Source organism: Rhodamnia argentea, chromosome 7 (assembly GCF_020921035.1).
Source record: "Rhodamnia argentea isolate NSW1041297 chromosome 7, ASM2092103v1, whole genome shotgun sequence".
NCBI lineage: Eukaryota > Viridiplantae > Streptophyta > Magnoliopsida > Myrtales > Myrtaceae > Rhodamnia > Rhodamnia argentea.
The window spans coordinates 9,564,517-9,589,934 of record NC_063156.1 but is presented as its reverse complement, the minus strand read 5'-3'; the positions used below and the strand labels follow the sequence as shown (position 1 = coordinate 9,589,934).

Here is a 25,418-nt window from a genome sequence, read left to right as displayed (position 1 = left end):
GAACACGCAACTCCCTCCCGCATGTTGGCCCCAGAAGAACAGAAAAGAAGAGAGAAAATTGAAGAAGGGAGAACGTACGTAGGGACTGTACTTCCCCAATAACAAAAAGCAAAACCGCACCCCCCAATCTCAAAAGAGTCATCTTGACTTGAACTGCTCTCTGCCCCCGCAAAATTATCACGAGAGAGAGCCGTCGCGAGGGAAAACGCACGCCTTTCTTCCCAAGCAAAGCCCAAGTCGATCCGCCCACCAGCGCAGAGACCCGCCAAGAACCTTCCCAGCCACGTAACACCTCCATCGCCATCATCTTCTTCTTCTTCTTCGTCTTCGTCGTCTTCTTTTCTCTCGTTATTCGAGGCTTGGTCTGATGTTCGAGTCTTGACTTACTGTTTGGGGGGGGAAGTCTTCCGCTCGTACGGTGATGTTGGTTTCTGTGCAGAGGGGAAAGTGATTTCGTTCGGGGTCAATGTGGTTTTGGTGAACCGGAGACGGCAACAAGTTTAAATTAGTGCCCTGTTTTCAATTTTTTTTTAAATGCGTAGATCGGTTGACGTTCACGCTCCGAGATAAGCGTCACATGGCCGTATTCAACTTCCAGTTCGCTCATTTCACCAAACTTCTGTCTTTTTTTTTTTTTTGGTTGCAGAAGAAGACCAAGAATTCAAGAAGATTGGTCTTTCGATTTGACACTCCATCCTCTCATGGTACTCTCTCTCTCTCTTCTCTCTGCCCCTTCAAGTCTGGTTGAGTTCTGAAGCTCCCATTGGCTCTATTCATGACTTGCGCATCATCTTTGATCCGTTTCTGTATCTGGGCATTTTCTTGTTTTCCATTATCTTTATCGCGCGCTCTCTCTCCCCTCTGTGAGCAGCATGGAGGTCGACCCTTATGATTGTATAGGCGACTGATTAGGTGAGTGCGATTGCAGGCACAACCAACACCGCCACGGCCGCGGCAGCAGCCACCACCGCCACTGCCGCCGCAGCGCCGCCACTGCCGCGGCAGCAGCTGCCGCCACAACAGCAGGGAACGCAGAACCAAACCGCGGCGGCAGCCTCGCCATTCGTCCAGCGGCTCTTTGCGGTTCTCTTCTACGCTCAGCTGATTCTGGTGGCGATCTTGACTATAGTCCTCACAGTCCGCGGTCTCCTCTCCGCGAAGAGCCACCACTTCCACCCAGTGAAGTGGTACCCTCCGCTCCTCACCGCCGTGGCATCTGCTGGGATCGCTGGTTTCTCATGGCACTTCTACATCCTGCATAACCCTGTGAGAGCCTTGAGGGCGGCATTTTGGCTGAGTCCCTTGTTGACTTGTGCATTCGGTGTGTTGCTTGTGATGATCGAGTCCTCGGTTGGTTTGGCCGCCGGAATAGTCGCGATTATCTCCGGGCTGATACAGTCGCTGTACGGCTGCTGGGTTAACCATCGTTTTGTATATGCTGGCAAGATTCTATGGGGATCCACAGATTTCGCACCGGCTAACACGACCATCTTGGTCGGACTTTCCATTGTAGTCTCCGTCGCTTACTCGGGCTTCTTGGTGTGTGGGATCGGAGGAGCGACTGCCACCGCGACCACCTGGGACGACGTCCTCATCTTCATCATCTTGCTCCACTTGACATGGACCATGCATGTCGTCAAGAACTTGTTGCAATCCGCAATAGCTCGTATCAAATACATGAACTTTGTTTCTGGGTTAAATCGTGGGCACTCGTGTGGCTGCCTGCGATACGATGAAATACCTGGTCGGGAGCGTCTCTATGGGTTCCGCCATGGTCCCGATCATTGGGACTGTCCGAGGCTCTGCACGTGCGCTCAGCTCGATCGCAGGAGGGTCAGATGAATTCATGTTCTCGTGCACCGATTGCTACTCTGGCATCGCATCAACCCTGATTAGATACGGGAACAGATGGGGATTTGTCCACGTCGGAGCACTCAACAAAGGGTTTGTGCCAGCATCGAGGGATGCCTGGGAGAATTTCAATAGGGCCGGAATACGACACTTGATCGACTCTGATCTGACCGGCGTGTTTTGTTTCTTCTGTGGCCTAACTGGAGGAGCAATATCTGCCCTGACGGGCGGTTCATGGGCACTAGCAGTTCAAAGGAGTTATGCTACAGAGGTGTCCCTGTATGCTTTCTTGATTGGCTATTTCCTGGTAAGGTTATGCTAACCAATTTCAACTCTCGTCCTTAGCTTTGTCGGTGGTAGTCGGAAATGGTTATCTAAGTTTCTAACTTAGTTTTCGCTTTCCAGTGTCGGATATCAGTGGCGTGGGCGCAAGCATCTGTTTCGGCATACTATGTTGCTTATGCAGAGAACCCAAACAACCATCGGTTTGACTCGACCATCCCATCTCGACTTGAAGAAATGCAGAGATATGGGCATTAGAGCACACTACTTGGAAGCGAACTGCTGTTTCATAGAGAGCTCGACATTCTCGTCGGGTCAGTAAAGAGTCTGTACAGCAAAACAATTCACAGAGAACCATACTGATGTTTCCTTAGTTTTCTTCTTTTCGGGACTAGTTTTTTTGTTCTTACCATTGCATATACAAAAGCTTCAGCAGTACAATCACCTGTTCTTTAATTGCGGCTTGACAAAATCACCATGATTGAATTGCTAACTCTGTTCCTTAGTCGATCACTGCGACACCGATTGCATGAAGCAAAAGTAACTCGAAAAAAATATATATATCCATGAATTTTGCAGTTTCAAAATGAAAGTCCCAGTGGACAAGATTTGGCAGAAGAGCCACAGGAGAAACAAACCATGAAAAACTCAAATTGCTCCTAGATGACCTCGACCGCCACATTCTGAGCACATTATATTCCCGGTTCCACCACAACCTGCATGGATGGCAACCAATTTGGAAATCAGGACTCATCTCGTGAAATAAGATAAATCACTTAAACAACTGCCCAAGATATTTTTTTTAATCGGATCCCCTGAATCTATAGTCAGAAGGATGATCCAATCACATGATGTATGTCATGTTATGTATACAGAATACCAGCAAGTTCTAGGACATACAATGGATATTCATCTTATGAAAGAACGTCTTGAGCAAGTTCTAGGACATACAATTGATTTCATCATATGGAAGGATGCCTTTAACAAAATCCTGTGGGAACAAGACGAGGAGAGCAAGGACGTGACTGACCATCATCTCATATTACGCCATAGACAGCATTCTCCAATGAGGAAACACAACTTAACCAGGACTAAAGTGTCATTGAGTGGCCATTTCACAATGACAGAGGCATCACCGACCTACAGCCTTAGCTTCATTTTGAGAAATTGATGTAATTAGTGATTTAAGATTAATGCCTGATAAGTTCTCCTCTTTTTATCTTTCTTTTCAGCAAGTCTTTTTCCTTTTTGGGTCTCCTTTTGTTTTTGGCCTTCTTTCTTCTTTTACTTAAATGTTTGGTCTTTTGCTTGATTGTCTCTATTTCACCATTTGTGCGATGTTTTAATTCGGAATTAAGAACTACCGATGTTTGTGCATGCTCCCAACATTAATGAACTGTTTCCCATTACCCGTTCAAAGGAGAGGTGAATGAGGGAAATATCATGCAATCCACGTTTGACAGGCAAAGTGAGATCCTCCTTGATATGAAGAAAACCCAAAAAAAAAAAAAAAAAAAAATAAATAAACATGAGACAAAACATTAATTTGACAAATTCAGTCAAATGCATTGATAACATGCCATAATGGCGCTCAAGCTAATACCAACACTTAAATTGCACGCATAAAAAATGATTAGGCTACTTCTAAAATCTTGAAATTACTTCAGACTCACATATTTTAGATGCATTTCTCTACATAATTTGCTCACATATTCACAAGGGAGGTGACATAAAAATTCAAAGAAGTTATTTTTCAAACTTTATCTTCAGAGTGTACTCACCAAGACGAATCACAACAATATTCATAACTGTTTTGGAAGCCAAATAGTAAAAATGAAGATGCATCCCTAAAAAATTCTTGATCGAGACTTTCTAAAGCAAGAACATGAAAAAAGTAGGCAAAATTCCTATCAGATATTTACATAGCCAAGATGAACATCAAGAACATCGATCAGCACTATGGAAGGATATCCTCAGAAATTCCTCCTGTGGTCTGTTTGGATAAGGTGCGGAAAGAAAAGTGGGAGAGAAAATTGAAAACTTTTTTTGAATTTCCCCATTTCTTCTTCTTCTTCTTCTCACAAATTCATATTCTTCTGATTACCCACTTTCTCTTTTTTCCCACAAATAAACACTCAAAATGAATTGAGAAGTCCAGGGACAGATGCAGGAGTTGGCATTTTTTTGGGGGGGGTTGTTGGTGATGCAGGGAAGTCTACATGTTTTAGAAAAAGAAAGGTAAAAGAAGGAGAAGTCAGTAACTGGTTATATTTAAATAAAAAAGTTCAAAATCATTTGGCAGAAAAAAGAATTCTAAATAGTGCGAATACAATTAATTTATGAAGATGGATCCCCACCCAAAATTTTCTATCCCATTAGTTCTCTACATTTGTTCCATCAATGTAAAGAAATATATGTTTTTTCTGCAAAATCGACATAAACAAACATGTACAAAGAGTATCTTTTATCTCTTTTAATTCTACCTCAAACAAAGGAAAACTGAACTATATTCCCACATTAGGGTAAACCAAAACATTGTCATAAAGTTTGTTAAGTAAATTGTGTTTTTCTTTCAGACTCTGCAGCTAAAACATTGAGTGGCTGTGGCTCCAAAATAGAAGAGAAAGACTCATTGCAAGGATGAAATTTAAAAAGGAAGAGTCTTTGGGTAGAAGTAAAAGAAAATGTTCCTTGCATGCTCATTCTTTATACTCCCCCCCTTCCCCCTTCTTCCAACCCCCCCCCCCTTTTTCTTCCCCCTCCTCTTTTCTTCTTCCCAAATAAACAGAAAGAAAAAAAATATTCTTGGAGAAGCCTAATGAGGCAGCGCAATCACTAATGATTCCACAACAAAACCCAGACCAAGCTACAAACAGCAAAGAGCAGAGGACTATAACAGATATATATCCTGAGTTGTTCAATGTAAGGATAAGTTAGCCTTTTGCGACAGTGTCACCATTCAATCAAGAAATTCACCCAAAAGGATGATATGACACTGAATTAGAGTGGCAACTCCCAAAGAGAGAAGGTTGAAAAACTGAGTGCTCAGTTGAGTAAATGCATACATGAGTAATCAGAAGATAGCGAGTGTTGGAAAAACAAAGGAGAGTTTACCTAAGCAGCGAACTTTGACTATGATTCCCTGGCTCTCCATTATAGAGTCAACATAAAGTCCAGAACCAGAACAAGTGGAGCAGAGGACTGCACCTTTCGCACAGCAATCCTCACATCGAGGATGATCTCCGATTATTTTTTCTTCTAAAGACAAACCAACCGGCTTCTCAATCCTCTCTTCTGGAATAGGCTTATCATAACAGAACAGCGATTCAACACTGCTTATTCTTTTATGTGCATCAGCAACAGACCTTGATTCAGCCTGCAAGATGGAGAAACTTTTCTCAAATTATTCATCACCAGAATCCACTTGTCCTTAATCAGCTTTGATTAAACGAATCAACCATTTAACTGCACATATACCATCTTTACTTTATATGCTCAACTGACCAAGAACTTCAGAAGCAATCAGTCATGATAAATACGTCTACCTATGTCATACTGAAATTGAGCCTAGAAAATATTCAGATAGAAATTAAGAGGCTTTTCAATCAACTCCCAAAAACTCAAGTAAAGCTTTATGCCTTTCTCCTATTGTATGAACTTGGTGAACTTATTCTTAATGCTTAATGCAGGCGCAGCTAAATACACTGGATACAGCTTCTCGATCATAAAAATCACATTCTCCTTTGAGTCCCCAGTTCATCAAATTTCCTTCCTCGACCTAGTGCTCTAATTGCTTTGGCTTGCAATCTTAAATTGCTCCCTGCAAATCTCTTGCATATTCCTCTATATGGCCAAATCTTGTTAGTTGCATCTCCTCTAGATTTTTCTTACCTTGCAGTTGACACTACTTCATTTTTTGTACCTTTACCTTTTCCCTTTCACGATCTAAAGTAACCAGCCACCTGCACTAAAATTTTTCAATAATAACTCCAAAAATCAAAAGAATTTCAACCGATCTCCCAGAGTCAAGTAGATATATTTCCTCATGAAGGACATCTCTTGAAAGAAACTTACTAATTCACTTTCCTCATAAAGGAATCTCCACATAAAATATGAGGACTAGCAAAGTTCAAGGTATTAATTGCTTATCTCACTACTCCATAATCTAATGCGGCAGGCTCTGAATCACAGCCTCCAAAATTTTTCAAGAATGCCCATCTAAATCCCCAACTACAAGTCCTCTCTCTCTCTCTCTCTCTCTCTCGTGAATATCTCAGGCCTAAGATATCCAATTTCTACCAAAAAAGCAGGCGTCCACATATATGCAGCATTCATAATGACAATGCTTTGGAGTGAATGAATGCTTACAGCTGCGCATCTGTAAAAGTTTGAACTTTACACAGAAAATGAAGAAGCTAACGACGAGACTGATGTGCCCAATACAACCAAATGAGTGAACAAGAACATAAACACATGCTGAATTCATGGACAAGAAGTAGAGAAGAACACAAACTAACCCCATTGGAAGCAGAGTGAGAAGCAGAACCGTTGGGCACCGGCACGATTGCCTTGACTCGCTTCATGGGTCCTCCTTTTCCTTTGAACTGGAGCCCATAACAAAGCTTATCGCTCGAATCGATCGATCTGGGTGTGCAAATGGAGGTCAAGTTCGCCGACAACGGCGCCATCTTCGACGGTGACGTGTCCATTGAACACCCCCCAAAGAAAGAGGAAGCAACTTTTGATTGAATTCGAGCAATCCCGAGTTGAGGAAACAAATTTCTGTGGGGGAAGCGATTGACACAGAGAGAGAGAGACAGAGGAGAGCGAGCGCGCGCTTCGGTTCAATCGTTGGTTGTGGTTTTCAGGGCAGTCCCGTTGGTCTCGTTGTTTACGATGCACAGATGAGAAAACCCGAAACAAAATAAACAAATAATGCAAAATTAAAAGGGAAAATTTCAAAAAAGGGCCTAAAGTCCTCATGTTTTTTCAATTAAGACCAAAGTGAAGTTTAAAAGAGCCCAAAGGACATAGTATGTTTCAATTAAAAAAGTTCATAATGTTTCAAAAAGGGTCGGCCTGAAGGGCGTTTGCGTCATTTCACATTTTAATTTTTTTATTCATTTTTCTTCTTTTTCCTGATTAAAAAAAAAAAAGAAAACTCCTGCACAGGCGGGAGGGCTGCCCCTCCCGCCTGTGGCCCCGGCCCACCGCTGGTGGGGGTCGGCGGGCGGGGCGGAGGCCGGCGGGGTCGCCGGCGACCCCGCCGGTCAGAGGCGAGGGCCTCTGGCCCTCTCCCGGATCTGGGTGAGGACCGGCGGTCCCCGCCCAGATCGGGGACCGCCGGCCGTCGCCCGGGACTGGGCCGGGGTCGCCTGGTCAAGAACCGCCGCTAACCCTGGTGGACTAGCCCCCCACCAACACCACCCCCCGCCTCAGCCCTCTCCCAAACCCCTGACCCGATCCGAACCCGCCAACCCCTACCCGACCACCTTCGTCCAGGCCGACACCTCCTCCTTCAAGCAGGTCGTTCAGATGCTCACCGGATCCCCCACCACCACCGCCCCCAAGCCCGACCCCACGCCGCCCTCAGCCTCCAAGATCCACAACATCCCCCCATAAAGTCAACACCCAAGAAATCGGGTTCCGGATCCGGGTTCAAGCTCTACGAGCGCCGGAACTCCCTCAAGAACTTTAAGATCAACCCCCTCGTCCCCTTCTCGGCCCAGGTTGGCCCCAGGTTCTCGCCTCGGAAGCCGGAGATCCTCTCCCCGAGCATCCTCGATTTCCCGTCCCTCGTCCTCAGCCCGGTGACCCCGCTGATCCACGACCCGTTCACCCGGTCGTCCGCCTCGGCCGCCGCCGCAGCCGCCGCGGCAAATTACACCCCGGACGAGAGAGTCGAGAGCCCCGGCTTGGATCCCGAGGCGGAGGAGCGGGCGATTCGGGAGAAGGGTTTCTTCTTGCACCCTTCGCCGGCCACGACGCCGCGCGAGGCGGAGCTGCGGCTGCTGCCGCTGTTTCCGGTCTCCTCGCCAAGGGTTTCAGGTTCTTCTTCTAATTGAACGAGCTCGCGTGAAGTGAAATAATCGTGGGAAAAATATTTTCAATTTTCAACTTTTTTTTTTTTTTTTTTTGCGTAAGAATTGTTATATGCTTTGGTGGTGAAAAAAAAAAAGAAAAATAAAAAAGGAAAAAATTAAATAAGTGAAAAGACTAAAATACCCTTAACTCAGCCCTTTTTTGAAATTTTATGATCATTTCAATCTTATTAAATCATTTTGCCCATATTTGAAAAAAATGAAGACCAGGCCCTTTTTGAAACAACACTCAGCCTATTTGAGAAAACATGAAGACTTCGGGCCCTTTTTGGATTTTTCCCAAATTAAAAGAGTAATTTTGCTTGACTAATGATTTATGATGTATTTTTCAAAAAATAAATAAAAAAATTAAATTTTAAAAACAAAATAAATAAAAAGAAATTAGGCCCGGTAGATTGTACTTGGTACGGAAGTGGATGCAAGAAGTGGAACCTCGTCCAAATTGGTGAATTGAGGAGACTGAGTGTCGTATCATTTCACAAAAAATGAATTATTTAAAAAATATTTTTTAATAATAATTTTTCATATTATTTGAAATAATTAGTCAATGAAAATATTTTTTTCGAAAATGATTTATATTAATATATTTTCGTGAACGATGAAAATGTTTTTGTTTACTTGTTTTGCAAGCGACGTAAGAGATAATTTTTGTAAATTTTTTTTTTCAAATTATTCATTTTTCACGAAGCAGATGGAGCCTAAATATTTGTTTTATCTACCACTAATTGGGCAAAATCTAATGAATGAGAAATGATTTTAATCTTGTGTGCAGTAACAATGCAAGATGGTAAGTTAAGGACCTAGAAAAGAAGGGCTCCTTGTAACTAGTAAAGAGAATTAGAGAAGGCACTGCCCAAAAGAACGAAAACCTATTTTGATGTTTGGGAAATAGACCTAATTAGGGGGGGAGTGGGAAGCGAATCAATTCTAGAATCCTTACCTAAATTTGTTCATGATTAAAAAATTATGATATGAGTCCAATATGAATTACGGGTCCGAGCGGGCCTAAGCCAAACATACAAGTCCGACCCCAAGCCTTTTTCCTCTTTGGGCTGATCAGGTGTGGACAAGATCATTAGATCTGCCCACCCTACAATCTTTACAGTTTTCCACAAAACGAGTTTTGATATTATATACTTTCAAAGTTTTTAGCCATGTTAAGTGCCGATTATTGTTGCGAGGAATGAGTCCAAGTTTAGTTCTCTAAATTTGTCAACTTTCGTAATCGGATCGTTAAACTTCTCTTGGTGCAGTTCAACCCCCCTAACTTGGGTTATTTTTCCAATCAAGTCCAAATTTAATTCAGGAAAAAAACAAAGGCAGATCATTACGAAAATATATAAATATCTTTTTCTCTTCTTTTGGGCCGAAAATGGGCCTTGATGTTGGGTTTGACTTTTAGGTGGGCCAACAATCTTATCAGCCCAGATCAAAATTATTGACCTTTTTATTTATTTATTATTTTCTGTAATTAGCCGTTGACCAGGATTCCTCCAACTGACGCTCATGCCCGTCAGGCGTCAATTTAATTTTCTCAGCAAGGCAGTCTGAGCTCAATCGAGATGGCGGATGACACCGAGGAGGTTTCAGAAGTCGGTCCTCCTCAACAGCTCCCCCCTCCGGTAAGCTCTCCCTCTTTGGTCTCTTCAACTCCTTTTTGGCAAGCGTGTACCTCCTCCAATTGCTCGACAAATCCGATCGTGAAGTTTCCGCGATGCGTTTTGGTTGTGTCGACGTGTCGCGAATCCTTCCCTGTAATAACAATTCGGAGGAATGGGTTTCCCTCAGCATCGCCTTTCGATGGACCTGCGTGTCGATTTTTTCTTTTGAGCGTTGAGTTGGGTAATCGTTTTTGATGCTCGACGGCCCTTCGTGGGGATTGAAAACAGTTCCTGGAGGTGGTCTGCAGGAGCTCCGGCAAGCGGAGGAGGTTCGCGGCAGGCGCGGAGGCCGGATTCGCCGTGCGGGTGATGAACAAGAAGCTGGAGGGTGGGTCCCCATTTGCTCTGTACATTGAGGCAGTCAAAGAAGGAGAGGAAGCTGTGGCTTTCGGCCCTAATTCGGCCCTCGTGGACTACGGCTCTGGATGGAGGTTGCAGACTGTCATTGAAGTGGATTATACTGGTAATTCACATTTTCTTGGAGGATCGGAAAACCATAAGATCCGGCGGCTTTTGATGTCACCGTTCGGTTCTATTGTGCTTTTCTTTTGCGAATTTTATCTGCGAATTCGTTTCTGATTGCACTCCTTGATCAGGCGGGGATAAAGGTGAAGGGTTTCAGCAAAGGATGGCGCGATCGCCTTTACGGGTAAGGTTGTTGTTAATGTTCGGATCGAATTGCGAAAATTTGTTTAAAATGGTGCCATTAAAGAGAGTTTCCACGGGTATAAACTCCTCAAGGAATATAAAGTTTTCACGAGGCTAATCTTGAGCTGCCATCCAAGCACGAATACCTTTGTTTAAGAGAGTATTTTTGGCGTAAAAAGTTTTGAATTCAGGATCTTTCGCTGCACAAATCTCTTGGGAAACGAGTCATAGGCATATAGGGTCAAAGCTATGTTATGGGATCTCAAGGATCTTATGATCTGTTGTTAAAGTGATGTGATTGATCTCGGATGTTCACCGAGATGTTTACCCTGCTCTTAGGCGATGTCATCTTCAGTAGAAATGTTAGGACCTCTGTTCATTATCTCTCGCCAACTCAGTGATCTCTATTTGAGCGAGTTGTAAGTTTTCGGCCATTTCTATCATAAGGAAGCAGAAAAAAAGTCAGTGATTACTTTCACATGAATCCTTAAATGAGTTTACATTACTGTTGATTTACGGGTGAGGTGGATCTTACCAGTAGCTACTGAGCATTCACAAGCTTACTGATGCAGTCTATCCTGTATTGATGCATTTGCAGAACACCGACGGTTCGAGGGTCGCGAAGGATGTAGGAAAACCCACTATCAGTTTGGTGTACGTCGGGAAAATATTAGTTGCGTTCATTTTGATATTCGTTCTTGGTGCGATCTTCACTCTGGCTCTTGAGTATCTTCCCATGTTAATTTTGTCCATCAAGTCATTCATGTAAAGATCAATGATCCGAGTTGAATGGAATTGGTGTTCGCTTCTTCAGCTTATTCGGACAATGCACAGTTCCTTGGCACAAACATGTCTATTTCGGGCATTCTCTGTCAGCTTATGCCTCCTATGAAACATATCTTCATTGGGCGTTGCTGAAAATTGATACAAGGGATGTTGTGTAATTCGACTGTCTTTACAACAAAAGAGCGAGACCTTCAGGTTCCCCTGAAGACTAATGTACAAAGAGGGAGGGAGGAAATTCACTTTGTCCTCTCCACGAGACCCTATTATTACCAAATGAAGTACCGTGAATCAAAATAAACCATGGGGCGATTATTCATGACCTGCTGCAATGGGACTCACGAGTAATTTTTGCAGGAACTATGCTTGATGATTGGATGAGGCTTGATAAATCTCATGAGCGTAGGCTACCGGAACATAGACAGCACCTTTCAATGAGCTGTGACTCCGGCCATAGAAAATGTAGACTAGAGCTCCAATCAACATCCATATCGAGACACGGAACCATGTTCCCAACCTGGTCATCCAGTTGTCAAATGGATAATCGGATCAGTTAGATAGAGCAAATAGGTGGCATGCATAAATCGTTGAGGGGGGCAAAAAAGGGTAAGGATGCTCACCCAAGACTAACTAATAGGTAGGTGTTGACAAGAATACAGGCAACAGGCAAGAAAGGGACGAACGGACATTGAAAACCTGTTAAAAGGAAAATCAATGACAGTTTGGATCATTTAAGCATTGAATTTATTAACTCCTGAAGAAAACCTAGCCTGATTAGGACTGAACCATGGTATATCGACACTTGTCAGCCATAGAAGTTACCTCCTGCATGTCCAAAGTCATGCCTTGCATCATCCTGTTCTATGCAGGCCAGCACGACCAGACTGCCTAAGGCAGCAACTCCAGCCAACCCACATAACAGCAAACGAACAACGCTGTCGAGTTAAAGCAGTAAGGAGCTATGAAGCATAAGATAGTCACTGCCAAAATTTCAAGACGAAGGAGATCGAGGTGATTGCGTGCTTCTATGGGAGTTTTGTGCATGCATGTGTGTCAAGAAAGCATCAGCGTTTTATTGTGCTAAACATGCTTCTGTTGTGGATTTAAATATATAAAACCTGCTTCATTTACCTATTCTGCAAACAACTCCAAGCATATGGGCCACTGCTATTCAACAATTGAGGGGAGGACTCATCCTTGTGAATCACTTTAATAACCCGAGACAATCAATACTCATCAGCCTTTCAGCACTTACCTGGTAGAGTCAACTATTGATCCCCAAAAGTTTGTTCATTGATATGAATTAAGCTCCATTGAGATGATTAAAGCCAATCTAATATATCTATAGAAAGTTCAAGATGGACGACTATAGCTAAACTACATGTCAAATGTGAAAATTGTCTCACGACAGGCTCAAGATTTAACAACTTGCTCTGAGAATAGAGTGACGGGAGTAAATGAAAGGTTGGCCAACCTTGAAAGGCCTTCGACTGAAGCAGCAGATGCTAGTATAAGAATTCCTACACACACAAAAGCTATACTCCAGGAAGCAATCTTCCGCCTTCGTTCTTCATTGTCATCTGTATATGTCCAAGTCAAAATTAAAGAAAGAACATGTGCATATAGTGGAAACAGAGGCAGTGCACTATGGGAAAAATTTTACCCTTTCAAACATAAACCCACAAAGACCAGCTATTTTGTCCATAATAAAAGGAGGAAGCTACTGGTATTCTAAAAGGTATGTCTACTTGCTTAGTACTAAGAGGGGAAAGACTATTTTACACAATGAAGAGGACCCGCTTAGCCAGTGTTCATCCACCTAATAGCTGGCAAAGAAAAAACTGACCATTGCGAGCTTAAATAGAGGACGAAGATGTGCAGGAGGAAGAGGAGGGTTCTTGGACTAATTCAGCAGACATGTTAGGACAGAATTGCAATTCCCACGATTATGACAAACGAACCTTTACAGTACTGCGAATGACAAAGAAGTAGGTTAGTAAGTCTTTCCATACCTATAGTTACTTGTTTTTGCATGATATCGTCTTCGATTGAAGACTCGTTTGTCTCAAACAGCTGATCATCCTCCTTGGATGAGACAAGAGAATATCCAAAATCCATCGAAGCAGTTCCCTTGAGGTCATTATTGTACTGCGAAGATACCGAACCAATCGACTCCTGGAGTCCTGATGCAAAGGGCACTTCATCTGGTGGAACATACCTGAGAATCAGGACAGAAACTGCAACAGTGGTGAAAGCAAGAAGCGTACCCACACTAACCTGCATCCAGATAGCACAGGTAAGCAAGTGACCTCCATATTATAGAACATTTATAAACAAGTGGTTGTGACCCAAAAATCTCAATATACAATTCCAATTACTATTTGACTTACCATCCCAGCCAACTGTGAGACATCCATGAAGAATGCAAGGGCTGCAGCCAGAACACCAGTCATCACTGTACTATTTACTGGAACTTGAGTGTGTCTGTTTATATCTGCAAAGAATGATGGCAACAGTCCATCCCTAGCCATTGCCATCAAGATTCGTGGCTGAAAAGAGGAGTTTACATTCACTCGATTAAACATACTTTTGTTTCCTGACTAGGAATTGTTTTAACTACAGAACGAGCCATAGCAGCTTGATACTGGATGAACGCAAAGGAATAGGAAATTTCAGACTAAATTTTGAGTGCATTTGTTTATATCTGAAACGAAAGTTCAAGATTCATGGCTGAAAAGGAGTTCACTCTCGAACACATTTGTGTTTTATGGCTAGACAGTTACTTTGATTACAAAAAGAGTCAAAGTCAACTTCATACTTGACGAGAATGATGGGATACAAAATTATAGGTATTGAATTACATCTATTATAGATTGATCTAAGAGAGGACTGAGTAAATCAACATCTATAACCTTTTGATATCATGAACAAGTGAAATACTTCAGATGACAGCTCTATCATGTCCAAGCAGGAGAGGGAATGAAAGTTAGAAGATCTCAATAGTCACTGACTAGAAACGGGCACTATTACTTGATACAATGAGGCTAAAAGCCACAATTATTGCATACCTGAGGAAGAATTGAACCCATCAAACTTGAGCATAGAGCCATGACTGCTCCAGTGGTTAATATATATCTGCCATATAAAAAGCACACCTTCAACCATTCGATCTGTGTGAGGTGTACTCAAGCTTAAATTGTTTATCCACATGTTAAAAGCAGAATATCATGCTTACACTGCATATCGCATTCCATAGTTAGAAAATGCTGAGGAAATTGGGGTGTCCGGATCTAATGCATAGTATGGTACTAAGCCAACAATAACAACAGACACAAGCATGTACAATATGCAACATATTGACAGTGCTATCCCTATTCCCATGGGCAGATCTCGTTGAGGATTTTTCACCTGTCACATAAATCTGAAGTCAAATCGAGGTTTGATAGTTTTCAACAAGAAAAGATGTGAAGATAGTCCAGAAGTAGTTAAATTCTGTCAATCATTGTAACATAATAATAACTTCAAGGATGAACCAACTCTATACCACTACCAGTAAGAGAGCAAGTGACCGGAACTAGAAGTATTTTTGTGTCAAGTCATAAGAAAGTACTCAAGCTATCAACTTCAATATTAGATAAACATTGACATTTTGCCCAAATTATCATCATGTTGTCTACTTCATCTTCAATAGACCTATCTATGTCTTGCCTCTGATAAAGCCTGCGCAATTTACTACTTCTTCTTCTTTTTTTGTTTTTGGTCGAACTGCACAATTTACTTCACCTGCAATGACTATTTACAATTTTGTGCCACAAACGTGTTGATTAATTTCCTTGAGATTTATCAACTGCCTGCTCTCTCTTAATTGGTTATTCAAAAAGAAAAAAGTTGCTTATGCTGGATTAAACTAATTAAATGCAACATTAGTTCAACAAAAAAGAAAAAACATTAAATGCAACATGCACACATTTCCAGGAAGAAGGATATGAGTCCGAATTTATCACAGGTTTAAAACTCTTCAAGAGACCTTGGACCCTAGCTTGACATGGCAGAGTATGAAACACTATTCATTTAAGAGAGAGAGAACATATAGACATCGGAATGATTCTCAATTTGAATTTCGTCATGAAGGAAAATAATGGTTAAGAATGTATTTTCATATATGTTGAACTCCTTCACTCAAAAGAGAATTTTGAAAAAGTCATGGGACCAAATGTTTGGCAACCTCTCATTCTGCCTTGCTTCTTGCATACTCACATTTTTTGCCACAGGACACACTAGATAGACAAAATCCAGGTAATTCTTTTGAGATCTATCCTGGCGTCCTTCATTTGGCATCTTATTCTAATATATAATTTCGTTGCAAACCATATTGAAAAGAAAGACAGCATGAGCTTATTACTTTCTTGTTACACTCTATCTGCATCTTTTCTATACAACTATCTGAATAGCTTGTACACTCGGAAAATCCTCACCTCCTCAGCTGTGCTGGTAACTGAATCAAAGCCGATGTATGAAAAGAATACAACTGCAGACCCGCCAAGCATTCCAGTGACCCCATAAGGAAAGTACCTATCGTGTTCATGTACAATATTGAGTTTCTGCCTGTCTCTAAACACATAGCAAGGGGAGTACCAAAACTGTAGCTTACCCGTTGGGAAGTTCATAACCCACCCATCCTGTTTTGAAACCTATATATCCACCAGCTGCAATTATGAAAATCATGGCAGAGACATTTATTGTCGTAACGACGGTTTGCGCCATTGAACTCTGAAAAGTTAATTAAACAGTTAGAGAGAAACCAATACTCAAAGATTCAATCTAAAACACCGAGGAAAAAAGAGCTTCAGAAGTAATAAAAGGAAATGGTACCTCCTTGATGCCTATGCACAGAAGCACTGTCACAACAATAACTAAGGCAGCTGCACAAGGATCAACTACAATGCCAGTCCCCGGTATAGTATGACGAGCCAAAAAAGAGGGTAACTTATTCTCTCCTCCGAAAAACACAGCCTGAAGGAAAGGAGGAAGCAGGATAATACAGATTATCAAAGAGACTACGGATCCCCGTTATTCTCTTTCTCTTCATTATTACTATTTGTTCGCTAAGATATGAAAGAAATGGAGATGAAGGAGAAAAAATAAATATTGGTTGAAGCACACACTTATCATTTTTGTGTTTAGACCCACTATACTTGTGGCAATGCAATTGCAGTGTGACAGTTGTCCGAAGCAAGTGCACCTTAGATAGAAGGATACCAGGGGGAGTGTGCACAAAATGACAAAAAACTAGTCACCGTTCTATCAGGACCTTTTCACTCTCTCCCTGACACTGTTATACTACCTAGCATGTCCAAATTAGACTATAGATAGACAAACATAAAATCCTTTTGGAAAGAGACATATACTTACACGTGAGTGTGTTTTACCATGTTTCAATACGTACATTAACCAAAATCTTCTCTCAAGAAAGCCATAGGTGATGCCAGCTCTGCATTACATCGTGCACAGTGTATAGTATGAGGACTAAAACTCCGTTTCTATGCAAAATGTCATAATCAACCTACAGATATTTTCGTATAAGTTGAGACTTCCAAAAACAATTTGCCTGGTATGATCCTACCTAGCATTAGAAAATGTGAGAGGAGGAACCTATATGTTGGCGGTAACTCTTAAAATGATATCCAATCCAAACCCCATCAGTAATTAACAGCATGAAAATAAGAAGAGCAGAAGTGACCCTAAGTTCTTTCTATGAGAAAGCCTTCTGTTCGACAATATCACCTTTTTAATCCCTATAGTATCTTAAAGCGATTTGGGGATCAAAGTAAGTACTTGGCTAGGAATTTTAGGTGTTTCACAATTCCGTAACTACAATCTTCTTGCTTGCATTTGGAGATTTTGACATTATGACTAAAAACTTTGTGAGTTATTAAGTCATGCTTATCAGACTTGGATTTTCTGTCCATAAATTACATGCTATCCAGGATAAGATTAGTTGATTGTGAATACCAAAGAAAGACAAGGACAATGTAGTCACATAATAATTCAAAAGGACTATTATGGTGCGTTGATATCTATTTAAAGGCTTACTAAGATTTGTCTTCTGATGCTCCTTGATTATTCTCCCACCAATACATTACATTGAGCTATTAAGAAACTCTGCAGTAGATGATGGACTTACAAAGATTTACTCTGTTCTCTTTATGGTTAAGCACTACAGCATTTTCTGCCAAATAAGGTTGTGTGCATTAAACCAGGGCTTCATCAATCCAATAGATAATGACTTGTCGGTGAAAGACTCTAAACTAAACTTTTTCTCAAGTACCATTGCATCCCTTGAGTTACAGCTATAAAGTGCTATAGCAATGAAGGACGGTGCCAACAGCTTGGATGGAGAAAATGAGCAAACTGTTTACACGTGTTCTCACATATTAATTATAACAGGGTTTTGATTTTATAACATGTAATTACCAGTTATGAAAATAGCGCACCAGATTTGGGGAGATACCCCGAGCAACAGCTGAACCGCCTATTGTGTATTCCAGGATCAGTGACCAACCAATCAACCAAGCAACTCTGGGAGCAATGGCAGATGAATGAGCCAATGACATAAGGATGTAAACCTAGAAAATCATTTAGCTTATTTTCAAAAAACTCTGACCACAATGGAGGGACAGCTTAATGATACTGTCGTAGTAATCATGGAAGAATATCATCCTACAACTATTATGCTCCCAATGGAAGTGTAGATGAACAGTCTCAGGGCTTAGTCACATCAAGAACTCAACGTTGAATAAAGAGCTAGAATGGTTACCCCTCGCCAATGCATATGTACGTATAATGGTAGGCACTCCCAGCAGACGGACATCGACAAGCAAGCTCCGCATAACAGAATGCAGAAAGCGCAGCAGCGATTCCAGCGATCAGGAAGGAGATGGTTAAAGCAGGTCCGGTGTACTCTCTAGCCACTGTCCCAACGAGAATATACACCCCAGCTCCGACAGTCGCCCCAACTCCTGATGGAAAATGACATGGCATTTGTTTTTCCAAGCATTATTACCACCGATTTCCACACACACAAAAGTACCGGCTACCACACGACCATAATACTGCGAATGCGATTTATCCCACATCCCGAAGAGCGCATACAATTCAATCAACAAGTTTGCACACAGTTGCAGGCATCAAACCAAGCAGCCCAAACTGAGAAATTTCACAGTTGCTATCGTTCAGACAGCATCAACCGAGCTCGGTCGGACAACAGGAACGGGATGCGAAAGAAGCGGAGGAGGCGTTACCGATGGCAATGATGTCGAGAACCGACAATCGCCTGGCCAGCTGATGTCCCTCGCGCCTCGCGTGGACGGAATCGACCTGCTTCCTCCTCACCAGACTCCTCAGCGTCCGCGAACACTTGCCCCCGCAGAAGCTCCTCATGCCGTCGGCGCACGCGAGCTCCGATCACGCGGGGCGGAATCTGCCGTCGCGGTCGGTGGGGGAAATCCGATGGAATGAGCCCCGCGTCGATGGATGAGAGGACAAAGGGAAGCAGGGTGATGTAGCTGAGGACTGAAGATATGGCGGGGAGGGAGGGAGAGAGAGAGAGAGAGAGAGAGTGGACAGAGAAAGTCGCAGGGGTTGACTAGAGAGAGAAAGAGAGAGGGGGAAAACTAAATTATTGGGAAAGGCTGCTGCGTGGGAAGGGCCCATGAATGGAAATTGCCCATACCCGCTTATGACTCGCCATACGGAAATTGATTGCAAGAAGATGGGAGTTGCAGCAATCCCGGCGCTCTTCGATCTCAGACAACTGAATTTCGAAAAGACGTTCGAGCGGATTCTCCGACATTAGAAAGATCGTAAAATTTATTACGTAATTGCAATAAAATTTTAAATTTTTCTAAAAATTACAATTAAATCCTAAAAAATTATCAAGTTGGTATAATAAGATACTTCCATTAACTCCCTTCAATTAGATAAACGGAGAATGCAAATAAGTTTTAGGATTGGATTATATTCTTTAAAAGTTTCAGAATTCAATTGTACTTTTGTCACAAATTTTAAGACTTTTTTGTGCATTTATCCCATATTACAAAGTTGTTTTTTGGAAATGGATTAGGATTGGCCATTGATCTAATCTTGAACACAGGCAAAGTTTGCGATGGAGAGAGGTTACCCATTGATTCGGAATTCCCATTTTCCAATTTTCCAATTCATCTTGGATTCCGACCCAAAAAAAAAAAAGGGAAATCATCGTGGATTAAGACGTGTAAGGATAGCCACGAAACATTTCTTCCCGAAACATCAAACCTCAAGATTCTCTTCACACGATCTATTGACGGAGTGAACAGTTCTTTATCCTCGTGGCCAGAGGACGTCCCTTGCTCCCTAGGCATTATATCAGAAATGAACTACCGCGTCATAATAGACCAGCCCATAGTAACTAAGCCAAGTGAACCTACTCCCTAGATTACCTAAGAAATGAGTTTTTACGTCATAATTCGTGAATGCATGAGAAATACACCGCTGTGGCATCTGATCCAGCGTCATGCAAATCCAAGATTATGGAGAGGTTCATTTCTGCTCATGCATTGAAAACAAGCGTCCGTTTCTCTACCTATAGATCAAGTCATAGTACGTTTTCCAATGGCCGCGTTCACAATCCACTGTGAGATCTCATTCACGAATCTCAAGTGGCGAAAAGCCACTAGACACCGCACATTACGAACATGTCAAAGCACAGCCCCAAGACAGGTTTGTAAAACAAGGAATTAGTCGAAGAAACCATATCGCTCAAGCACCAACAAAATATGAAGTTTGGCCCTGTCGGTGTGACTATCACCGTGCATTCAGTAGCCAAGACCATCCCAAATAATGACGTCCAATCACTAGATAAGATCCGGGAACACGAAAAGTGCTTCCTGTATAATCCCAGTTCAAGAATCCTGCCATCACAAAGTTCCTGAGTTCCCACTGTGGCAAGGCACCACACCATCTCATTCACTCTTTTCATCCCTTTCTTCCTTGAATAAAGCTCAAAAAGAAAATCCAGGGCATCATATCCCCTAAATTCAATAGAATGAGGGAGAGGCACAAACCATCTTTCAGAAAGTTCGTCTGAAAACCTCACAAAGGAAAGTCGAATAGATGGAGAGAAGAACTTCAGATCGAGAAATTCCTTTCACGTGCTGAAATCACCCTATTATTTAACCAGCATTCCCAGGAATACAGATAACAGCTCATCAGCTTGAGCTAAGTCAGATCAGCTGAATATAAGTCGAATAACGAGACACTGAAGGCAGACAAGTTTCTCTGCTGTTTTGACATTCAAGAAATCCAGGAGTAATCTACAGAACCCAAATCTATGAGAGACATGAATGATTTGACAAACAAAAAGAAGACGAGGGAAAAATCTCCCCCCACTCTTTTGTTTCTTCAATGTAGTCCTTTTCTTTCACATTCTTGATCTGGCAGCAAACGAAAATGTTAATTGGTCATCCAAAGCAACATATTTACCATTCAGCTTTCTTGGCCAGGGCTAGGACCACTTGCATCTCCTCCGTCGGAGAGAGGCATCCACAAGCTCTGAGTTCTCACGCCCAAATTATCCCAGTCTCGTTGCCTAATACTCCTGTCATTTGTTTCATTGCCATCAGAAAATTGGGCAAAAACACTTCGATTTCCCCCTCCGCTGACTTGCTCTTCACATCCTGCAACTGTCTTTAGGAGCTCTGACTGTAGAGATGGGCAGTTCTCTTTAAGATACTCGAAGCCATCCGAGCGCATAACAGCTGCACTAACAGAAAATAATAACGAAAGAATGTAAATCCTAGCACAAGGAACAGCTAGCATACAAAAAGCACCAATGAAAGCTTTAAGCTTCCTTCCAGATTCCAGGCCCTTTGGCAACTGGGCACCTGGGTTATGAATAGCATTACATGTAGAATCTGTTGCAATAATTGATGGTGATTATGACATCACTTTCAAACAAAATACCAAAGAAGTTTGGTGAAAAAAATTGTTACAATGAAACATATGCAGTTACACCAAATTCTAGTCGGAACCTTGTATAAAAGGTACCAAATTCTGGAAAAAGAGAGAGCAAAAGATGCAATTTCACCATTGATAAGACGAACAAGGTTCAGACTTCTTACATCCTCAAAATGAGGATCGCATGCATTGTTCTAAACTGAAATTTTAAACATGCTAGCCTCATCACCAGTGCAATCAATCTAAACTAGAAATTACGCAAGCCAGCCCCAGATAGCAGTAACCAGACACACCACAAAAGCAATCATATCTGTAGTCACATATGGCAATTTGAGACCAAGTTGCTTAAATTCTATAAACTAAAAATTGCGCATCAACTGGGGACAAAAACATACCTACGAGGTTTTCAGCAGCAAATTTCAAACAAATAGATTTCAGATCCATGGCATGATGCTGCTCAGCAAGGGCCAAGATCCTGGCAACAGAATCCACAGATATACCCTGACAGAGGATGGACTCAGAAATCAGTTTCAATCGAGGCAAATTGTATCTGTCTGCAGCAGCTAGAAGCTTTGCCACCGGCATTTCTGATGGACTGCAAAATGCACTTGGTATTGAAAGCTCCTCGTCTTCATCTAGAGTGTCTTTGTAGATGAAATGTAGCAAAGCCTGCTCCATAAATACACAGGATACCGAGTTAAAAGGAATACAAAACCAGAAAGGAGGAGGATAGTCCAAAATTCGAGCTGTGCAGCCTATATCAAGCAAGGAAACCAAAACATACCTGGAAGACTTTAGGTTCCATATCACTTATAAATACTTCATCATTGTCTTCCTCCATCACATTCAGGAATTCCGCCTCAAATACAGGAGATCGAGCAGCTAATACCAGCTTATGAGCACGAAACTTTTCCCCAGACACATTAAAGGTAACATCAGAGCCTTCTTCATTATCCAGCAAGAAGCCAAAGTGTGCACCAATATCAGACTCAGGAACTTGTATAGAATGTAACCTTGGACAGTCTATTTCTGAGACCACAACACCCACTGTGCAATTGATCTTCAGACAGTCATCTTTAAGAAATTCTGATGTTTCAAGCATGGCCCGTCTGAAGAAACGCTTATAACCCCTACAAAGCAACGAGAAAAAAATCAACACGGATTAGTTGGAAAATATTGCCTGAGGGTACAAGAATTATTTTCAACAGCCCTCGCGAAACAGAACAAATGTTCCTTGAAATCAGAAAAGAGAACCTTGATACTACAAAAGAGTAATTCTTTTAAGAACCGGATAGAACGGCTAGGTCAACCGGTTGAACCAGGTATGGTATAAGGTCCAGTCTGGCCATGGCCCTCAGACCCAGTGTTGACCCAATTGAATCGCCAAAAATCGAATGATCCAACATGGATTACTGATTCCAGCTTCAATCGCATGTCATAAGTTTGGAGGAAAATTTTAAAGGTGGAACCACAAAACACAATGCATAACAAAGCATTCATGCAAAGCATTTGCAGACAAGCTCAAGTCATGCAATCCAAGAGGCCGCTAATTGAGAACCATGGTTCTTGATGACCTAAATCTGAAAACGGAAACACATTTCAGAAGGTTAAGAAGTTTAGGCAGACAACAAATATGAGCATCCATTGGCTAGCCCATCAACAGCAAAAGCATCAAAATTTTGGTGAAATAGCTTCTGTAAGCGGCCAACAATATAGGGAAGTTTTACAAGATGCGTGAGAAAACCTCTACTATAGAACAGCTATTCATGTTGAAATTATAAGGGGAATGGTTAACCAAGAGAGCAACATTTAGCCCTCCAAGGAGAGTGGAGAGTACCACTACTATGGAGTGACAGGTGAGTAGTGGCGACTGCCAACTTAGCTATTATATGTGGCACTTCAAACATTTTCGGGAGGAAGAAGGTTCTATTGCACCTCAAAAGTTGTCGAATCTCCTCTTGCAGAGCAGCTTGGCTTTTGTGGTAAGGATCACTCAATATTGCCAAAAGCACACAATCTATTTCAGTTCCAAGTCTATCACATTGATAAATACTTAGGAGGCACAAAAGTTGAAAAAGCTATTTTTAGAGAACAACCTTACCACTTTAGACTAAACATGGAATTATTTTGGCGTAACCCCAGAAGGAAGCACTGGAAGTGGGAAAGAAGTTGATTTAATAACTTGCAATCAAATTAAAGTCATGTGTTCAATGATCAAATCATTAGATCTACATAATATATATAAGCACTTTAGTTTGATTTACAATAACCTTTTAGCAAATTTTAAGGTCACAAGAAAACAATAAACCAGCACGGCGAAGGAAAAACATGTCGTCAAATAGAAAGCGGAATGAAAGACGCCACTAGAAGTCAAGCAAGTTCACATAAGAAGCTACAGATATGATGAAGAAACACTGTAGATATGTCGTTCGATAATTGCTTTTGAAGCTGCACATTATTGTCATGATCAAAGAAGCAATGGGTTGGCTATTTGGCCAAAGCAAAGTGGCTAATTCCTACATGGTTGCGGATGATAAACAAAAATTAAACTCATATGATCTTCTCAATCGATATACTCCATATTTCCAGGCAGAAAAGCTAACGCTTTGATTTCGTAAACACTCCAACCCTCACTACCATATCCTTTTGGAGCACTATCAGCTGCGATGCACCTTGTTGCTTATGCCCTATTTGAACCTATCTTTCTCAGAGCATACGCTCTTTCGAGGTGCAGCATCAAAGCGCACATAAAATCAGAGAGTTTCGATAATTTTAACAATCAAACTTATACTCAGTGGAACAAATTCAGCATGAGATTAGTGATGGTCTCTCTTGCAACCACAAAAGGTTTCTTGCAGACCAACTACTAGCATCACAATTCACCATTTTAAAGCAATCGGACGCTCGTCAGCGCTTAGCACATACATAAAGCAGAAAAGAAATCGAGCAAAACATATAATCATGACTATTAAAAGCACAAATAGGAAATCAAACCCAACTTACCACATACTCCCCCTGTACTTGAGCGTGTAGGGCCCGCCCTCGAGCGACCGATCGAAATGGCTGTGGACCTTGTGCTTGCCTCGGCCACTCTGGTCCAGGAGCTTGAGCTCGAACAGAGCTCGGACGTCGGTGCCCTCGCTAGCGAGCGCGATGAACACCGACACGTAAGCCGAGCTGTCCTCCGGGTTCTTGCCGTCCGGGTAGAAGTAAATCGCCCACTGGTAGCCCCCGACGGTGAAGTTCTCGCTCGCAATGTGCTTACCCACACCCATGCCCTTGGCGAGCGAGTACCCCTGAATCGTGAACTTGTGGGAACCGTTCACGGTCTTGGTGAGCGACTGCGACGACGTCGGCGACACCAGGGGGCTCGCGCTCGAGTTCGCGGGGGGATTCATGGTTTCCTCGAGAATCGCCCGGCGGTCGGAGAACGAATCGGCGGAGGCGGAGGCGAAGGGCGAGAGAGAGGTCGGGGAATTGGGACCGCGCGGATTTCGGAGCGAGAGGGATTCGCGAAGGACTTCAACGTCGGGTAGGCGAATTCGAACGTGGAAGGGAGAAGGTCGATGATCATGTTCACGAGCTCGTCACCATTGGCGAAGGCAAAACTTCTTGCGTTGGGTTTTCTGGGGGAAGCTGCTGATCCCGTGCGCACGACTCTTCTCCTTTTCAATTTTTTTTTCCTCGCGTTTCCATTCGTAATTTCTTCGCGGCCCCAAATATTTTATATATATAATATATATATAATTTTTCAACAAAAAAAAATTAATAAAAGAAAAAAATTTATGCATTTTTTTGGTCAGAAAGTATTAAGCATTTAACACTATTATTCTTAGTACGTCTTTCTATAATTGATGAGATTTTCGTTATTAATTATCCACTTTCCTTTTTCAAGCAAGACTTAATATTGATCGGTCTTCCAATTTCTTTCTTCTTCTAGCTTCGTAAACAAGAGTTCGCTCTACGGTCTTCCCAGGCGAACTCGCTAGCCATGGTGGGGTAACAACGTGCGGCCACAAGGCGGGCAGCCGGCTACAACGACACGAGAGAAAGAGAGACCGCACTCGAGAGAAGAATTGTTATTTTTTTATTTATGTTC

The 25,418-nt window shown here is 42.2% G+C and overlaps 5 protein-coding genes and 1 pseudogene across 6 annotated transcripts; 3 read left to right on the top strand and 3 right to left on the bottom strand.

Moving 5' to 3' along the window:
• Positions 1–340: 340 nt before the first annotated feature.
• On the top strand, positions 341–2,391 carry LOC115737845 (protein pns1). The gene is given in 5 exon segments (XM_048283046.1): positions 341–704; positions 929–967; positions 1,027–1,727; positions 1,729–2,158; positions 2,257–2,391. Coding segments are annotated over 5 exon segments (1,308 nt in total). The 5' UTR covers positions 341–701.
• Positions 2,392–2,476: 85 nt separating this feature from the next.
• Positions 2,477–7,041, bottom strand: LOC115737848. Its single transcript, XM_030670216.2, has 3 exons — positions 6,651–7,041; positions 5,248–5,509; positions 2,477–2,849 (listed from the first exon to the last, which is right to left on the bottom strand). The coding sequence occupies exons 1-3, from the start codon at positions 6,840–6,842 to the stop codon at positions 2,782–2,784; spliced, it is 522 nt and encodes a 173-aa protein (XP_030526076.2). The 5' UTR covers positions 6,843–7,041; the 3' UTR covers positions 2,477–2,781.
• On the top strand, positions 6,376–11,361 carry LOC115737847. Its single transcript, XM_048283048.1, has 5 exons — positions 6,376–6,397; positions 9,797–9,856; positions 10,124–10,358; positions 10,492–10,544; positions 11,142–11,361. Exons 2-5 carry the CDS (start codon positions 9,797–9,799, stop codon positions 11,310–11,312), a joined length of 519 nt encoding a protein of 172 aa, XP_048139005.1. The 5' UTR covers positions 6,376–6,397; the 3' UTR covers positions 11,313–11,361.
• On the top strand, positions 7,193–8,297 carry LOC125315963 (annotated as a pseudogene).
• Positions 11,362–11,427: 66 nt separating the features above from the next.
• On the bottom strand, positions 11,428–18,958 carry LOC115737842 (cationic amino acid transporter 4, vacuolar-like). 2 transcript variants are annotated; one of them, XM_030670205.2, is made up of 14 exons: positions 18,628–18,958; positions 18,144–18,345; positions 17,821–17,905; positions 16,199–16,339; positions 15,978–16,096; positions 15,802–15,898; positions 14,562–14,734; positions 14,395–14,461; positions 13,717–13,875; positions 13,339–13,603; positions 12,801–12,906; positions 12,149–12,261; positions 11,947–12,022; positions 11,428–11,843 (listed from the first exon to the last, which is right to left on the bottom strand). In XM_030670205.2, the coding sequence occupies exons 1-14, from the start codon at positions 18,764–18,766 to the stop codon at positions 11,687–11,689; spliced, it is 1,899 nt and encodes a 632-aa protein (XP_030526065.1). In that variant the 5' UTR covers positions 18,767–18,958; the 3' UTR covers positions 11,428–11,686. The 2 variants fall into 2 exon arrangements, with proteins under 2 accessions (XP_030526065.1, XP_030526066.1); XM_030670206.2 differs by lacking the exons at positions 17,821–17,905; positions 18,628–18,958 and having other exon boundaries at positions 18,144–18,329.
• Positions 18,959–20,515: 1,557 nt separating this feature from the next.
• Positions 20,516–24,990, bottom strand: LOC115737748 (BTB/POZ and MATH domain-containing protein 4). The gene is made up of 4 exons (XM_030670071.2): positions 24,323–24,990; positions 22,104–22,449; positions 21,715–21,988; positions 20,516–21,120 (listed from the first exon to the last, which is right to left on the bottom strand). Exons 1-4 carry the CDS (start codon positions 24,715–24,717, stop codon positions 20,849–20,851), a joined length of 1,287 nt encoding a protein of 428 aa, XP_030525931.1. The 5' UTR covers positions 24,718–24,990; the 3' UTR covers positions 20,516–20,848.
• Between the last annotated feature and the right edge of the window lie 428 nt (positions 24,991–25,418).

What these genes read in the sequence shown, in the direction of transcription:
- LOC115737848 (XM_030670216.2), bottom strand. Translation starts at nt 6,842, where the DNA reads ATGGACACGTCACCGTCGAAGATGGCGCCGTTGTCGGCGAACTTGACC. An exon ending in CTCACTCTGCTTCCAATGGG is followed by an intron (nt 5,510 to 6,650) that starts GTTAGTTTGTGT and finishes TCCATCTTGCAG; the next exon opens with GCTGAATCAAGGTCTGTTGC. An exon ending in AGTCAAAGTTCGCTGCTTAG is followed by an intron (nt 2,850 to 5,247) that starts GTAAACTCTCCT and finishes CCATCCATGCAG; the next exon opens with GTTGTGGTGGAACCGGGAAT.
- LOC115737847 (XM_048283048.1), top strand. Translation starts at nt 9,797, where the DNA reads ATGGCGGATGACACCGAGGAGGTTTCAGAAGTCGGTCCTCCTCAACAG. An exon ending in CATTGAAGTGGATTATACTG is followed by an intron (nt 10,359 to 10,491) that starts GTAATTCACATT and finishes CTCCTTGATCAG; the next exon opens with GCGGGGATAAAGGTGAAGGG. An exon ending in TGGCGCGATCGCCTTTACGG is followed by an intron (nt 10,545 to 11,141) that starts GTAAGGTTGTTG and finishes ATGCATTTGCAG; the next exon opens with AACACCGACGGTTCGAGGGT.
- LOC115737842 (XM_030670205.2), bottom strand. Translation starts at nt 18,766, where the DNA reads ATGAGGAGCTTCTGCGGGGGCAAGTGTTCGCGGACGCTGAGGAGTCTG. An exon ending in GGGGTATCTCCCCAAATCTG is followed by an intron (nt 16,340 to 17,820) that starts GTGCGCTATTTT and finishes CCTTTCCTTCAG; the next exon opens with GCTGTGTTTTTCGGAGGAGA. An exon ending in GCAAAAACAAGTAACTATAG is followed by an intron (nt 12,907 to 13,338) that starts GTATGGAAAGAC and finishes GGACATATACAG; the next exon opens with ATGACAATGAAGAACGAAGG.
- LOC115737748 (XM_030670071.2), bottom strand. Translation starts at nt 24,717, where the DNA reads ATGAATCCCCCCGCGAACTCGAGCGCGAGCCCCCTGGTGTCGCCGACG. An exon ending in TGGAACCTAAAGTCTTCCAG is followed by an intron (nt 21,989 to 22,103) that starts GTATGTTTTGGT and finishes TTTATGGAGCAG; the next exon opens with GCTTTGCTACATTTCATCTA. An exon ending in TGCTGCTGAAAACCTCGTAG is followed by an intron (nt 21,121 to 21,714) that starts GTATGTTTTTGT and finishes CTGTTAGTGCAG; the next exon opens with CTGTTATGCGCTCGGATGGC.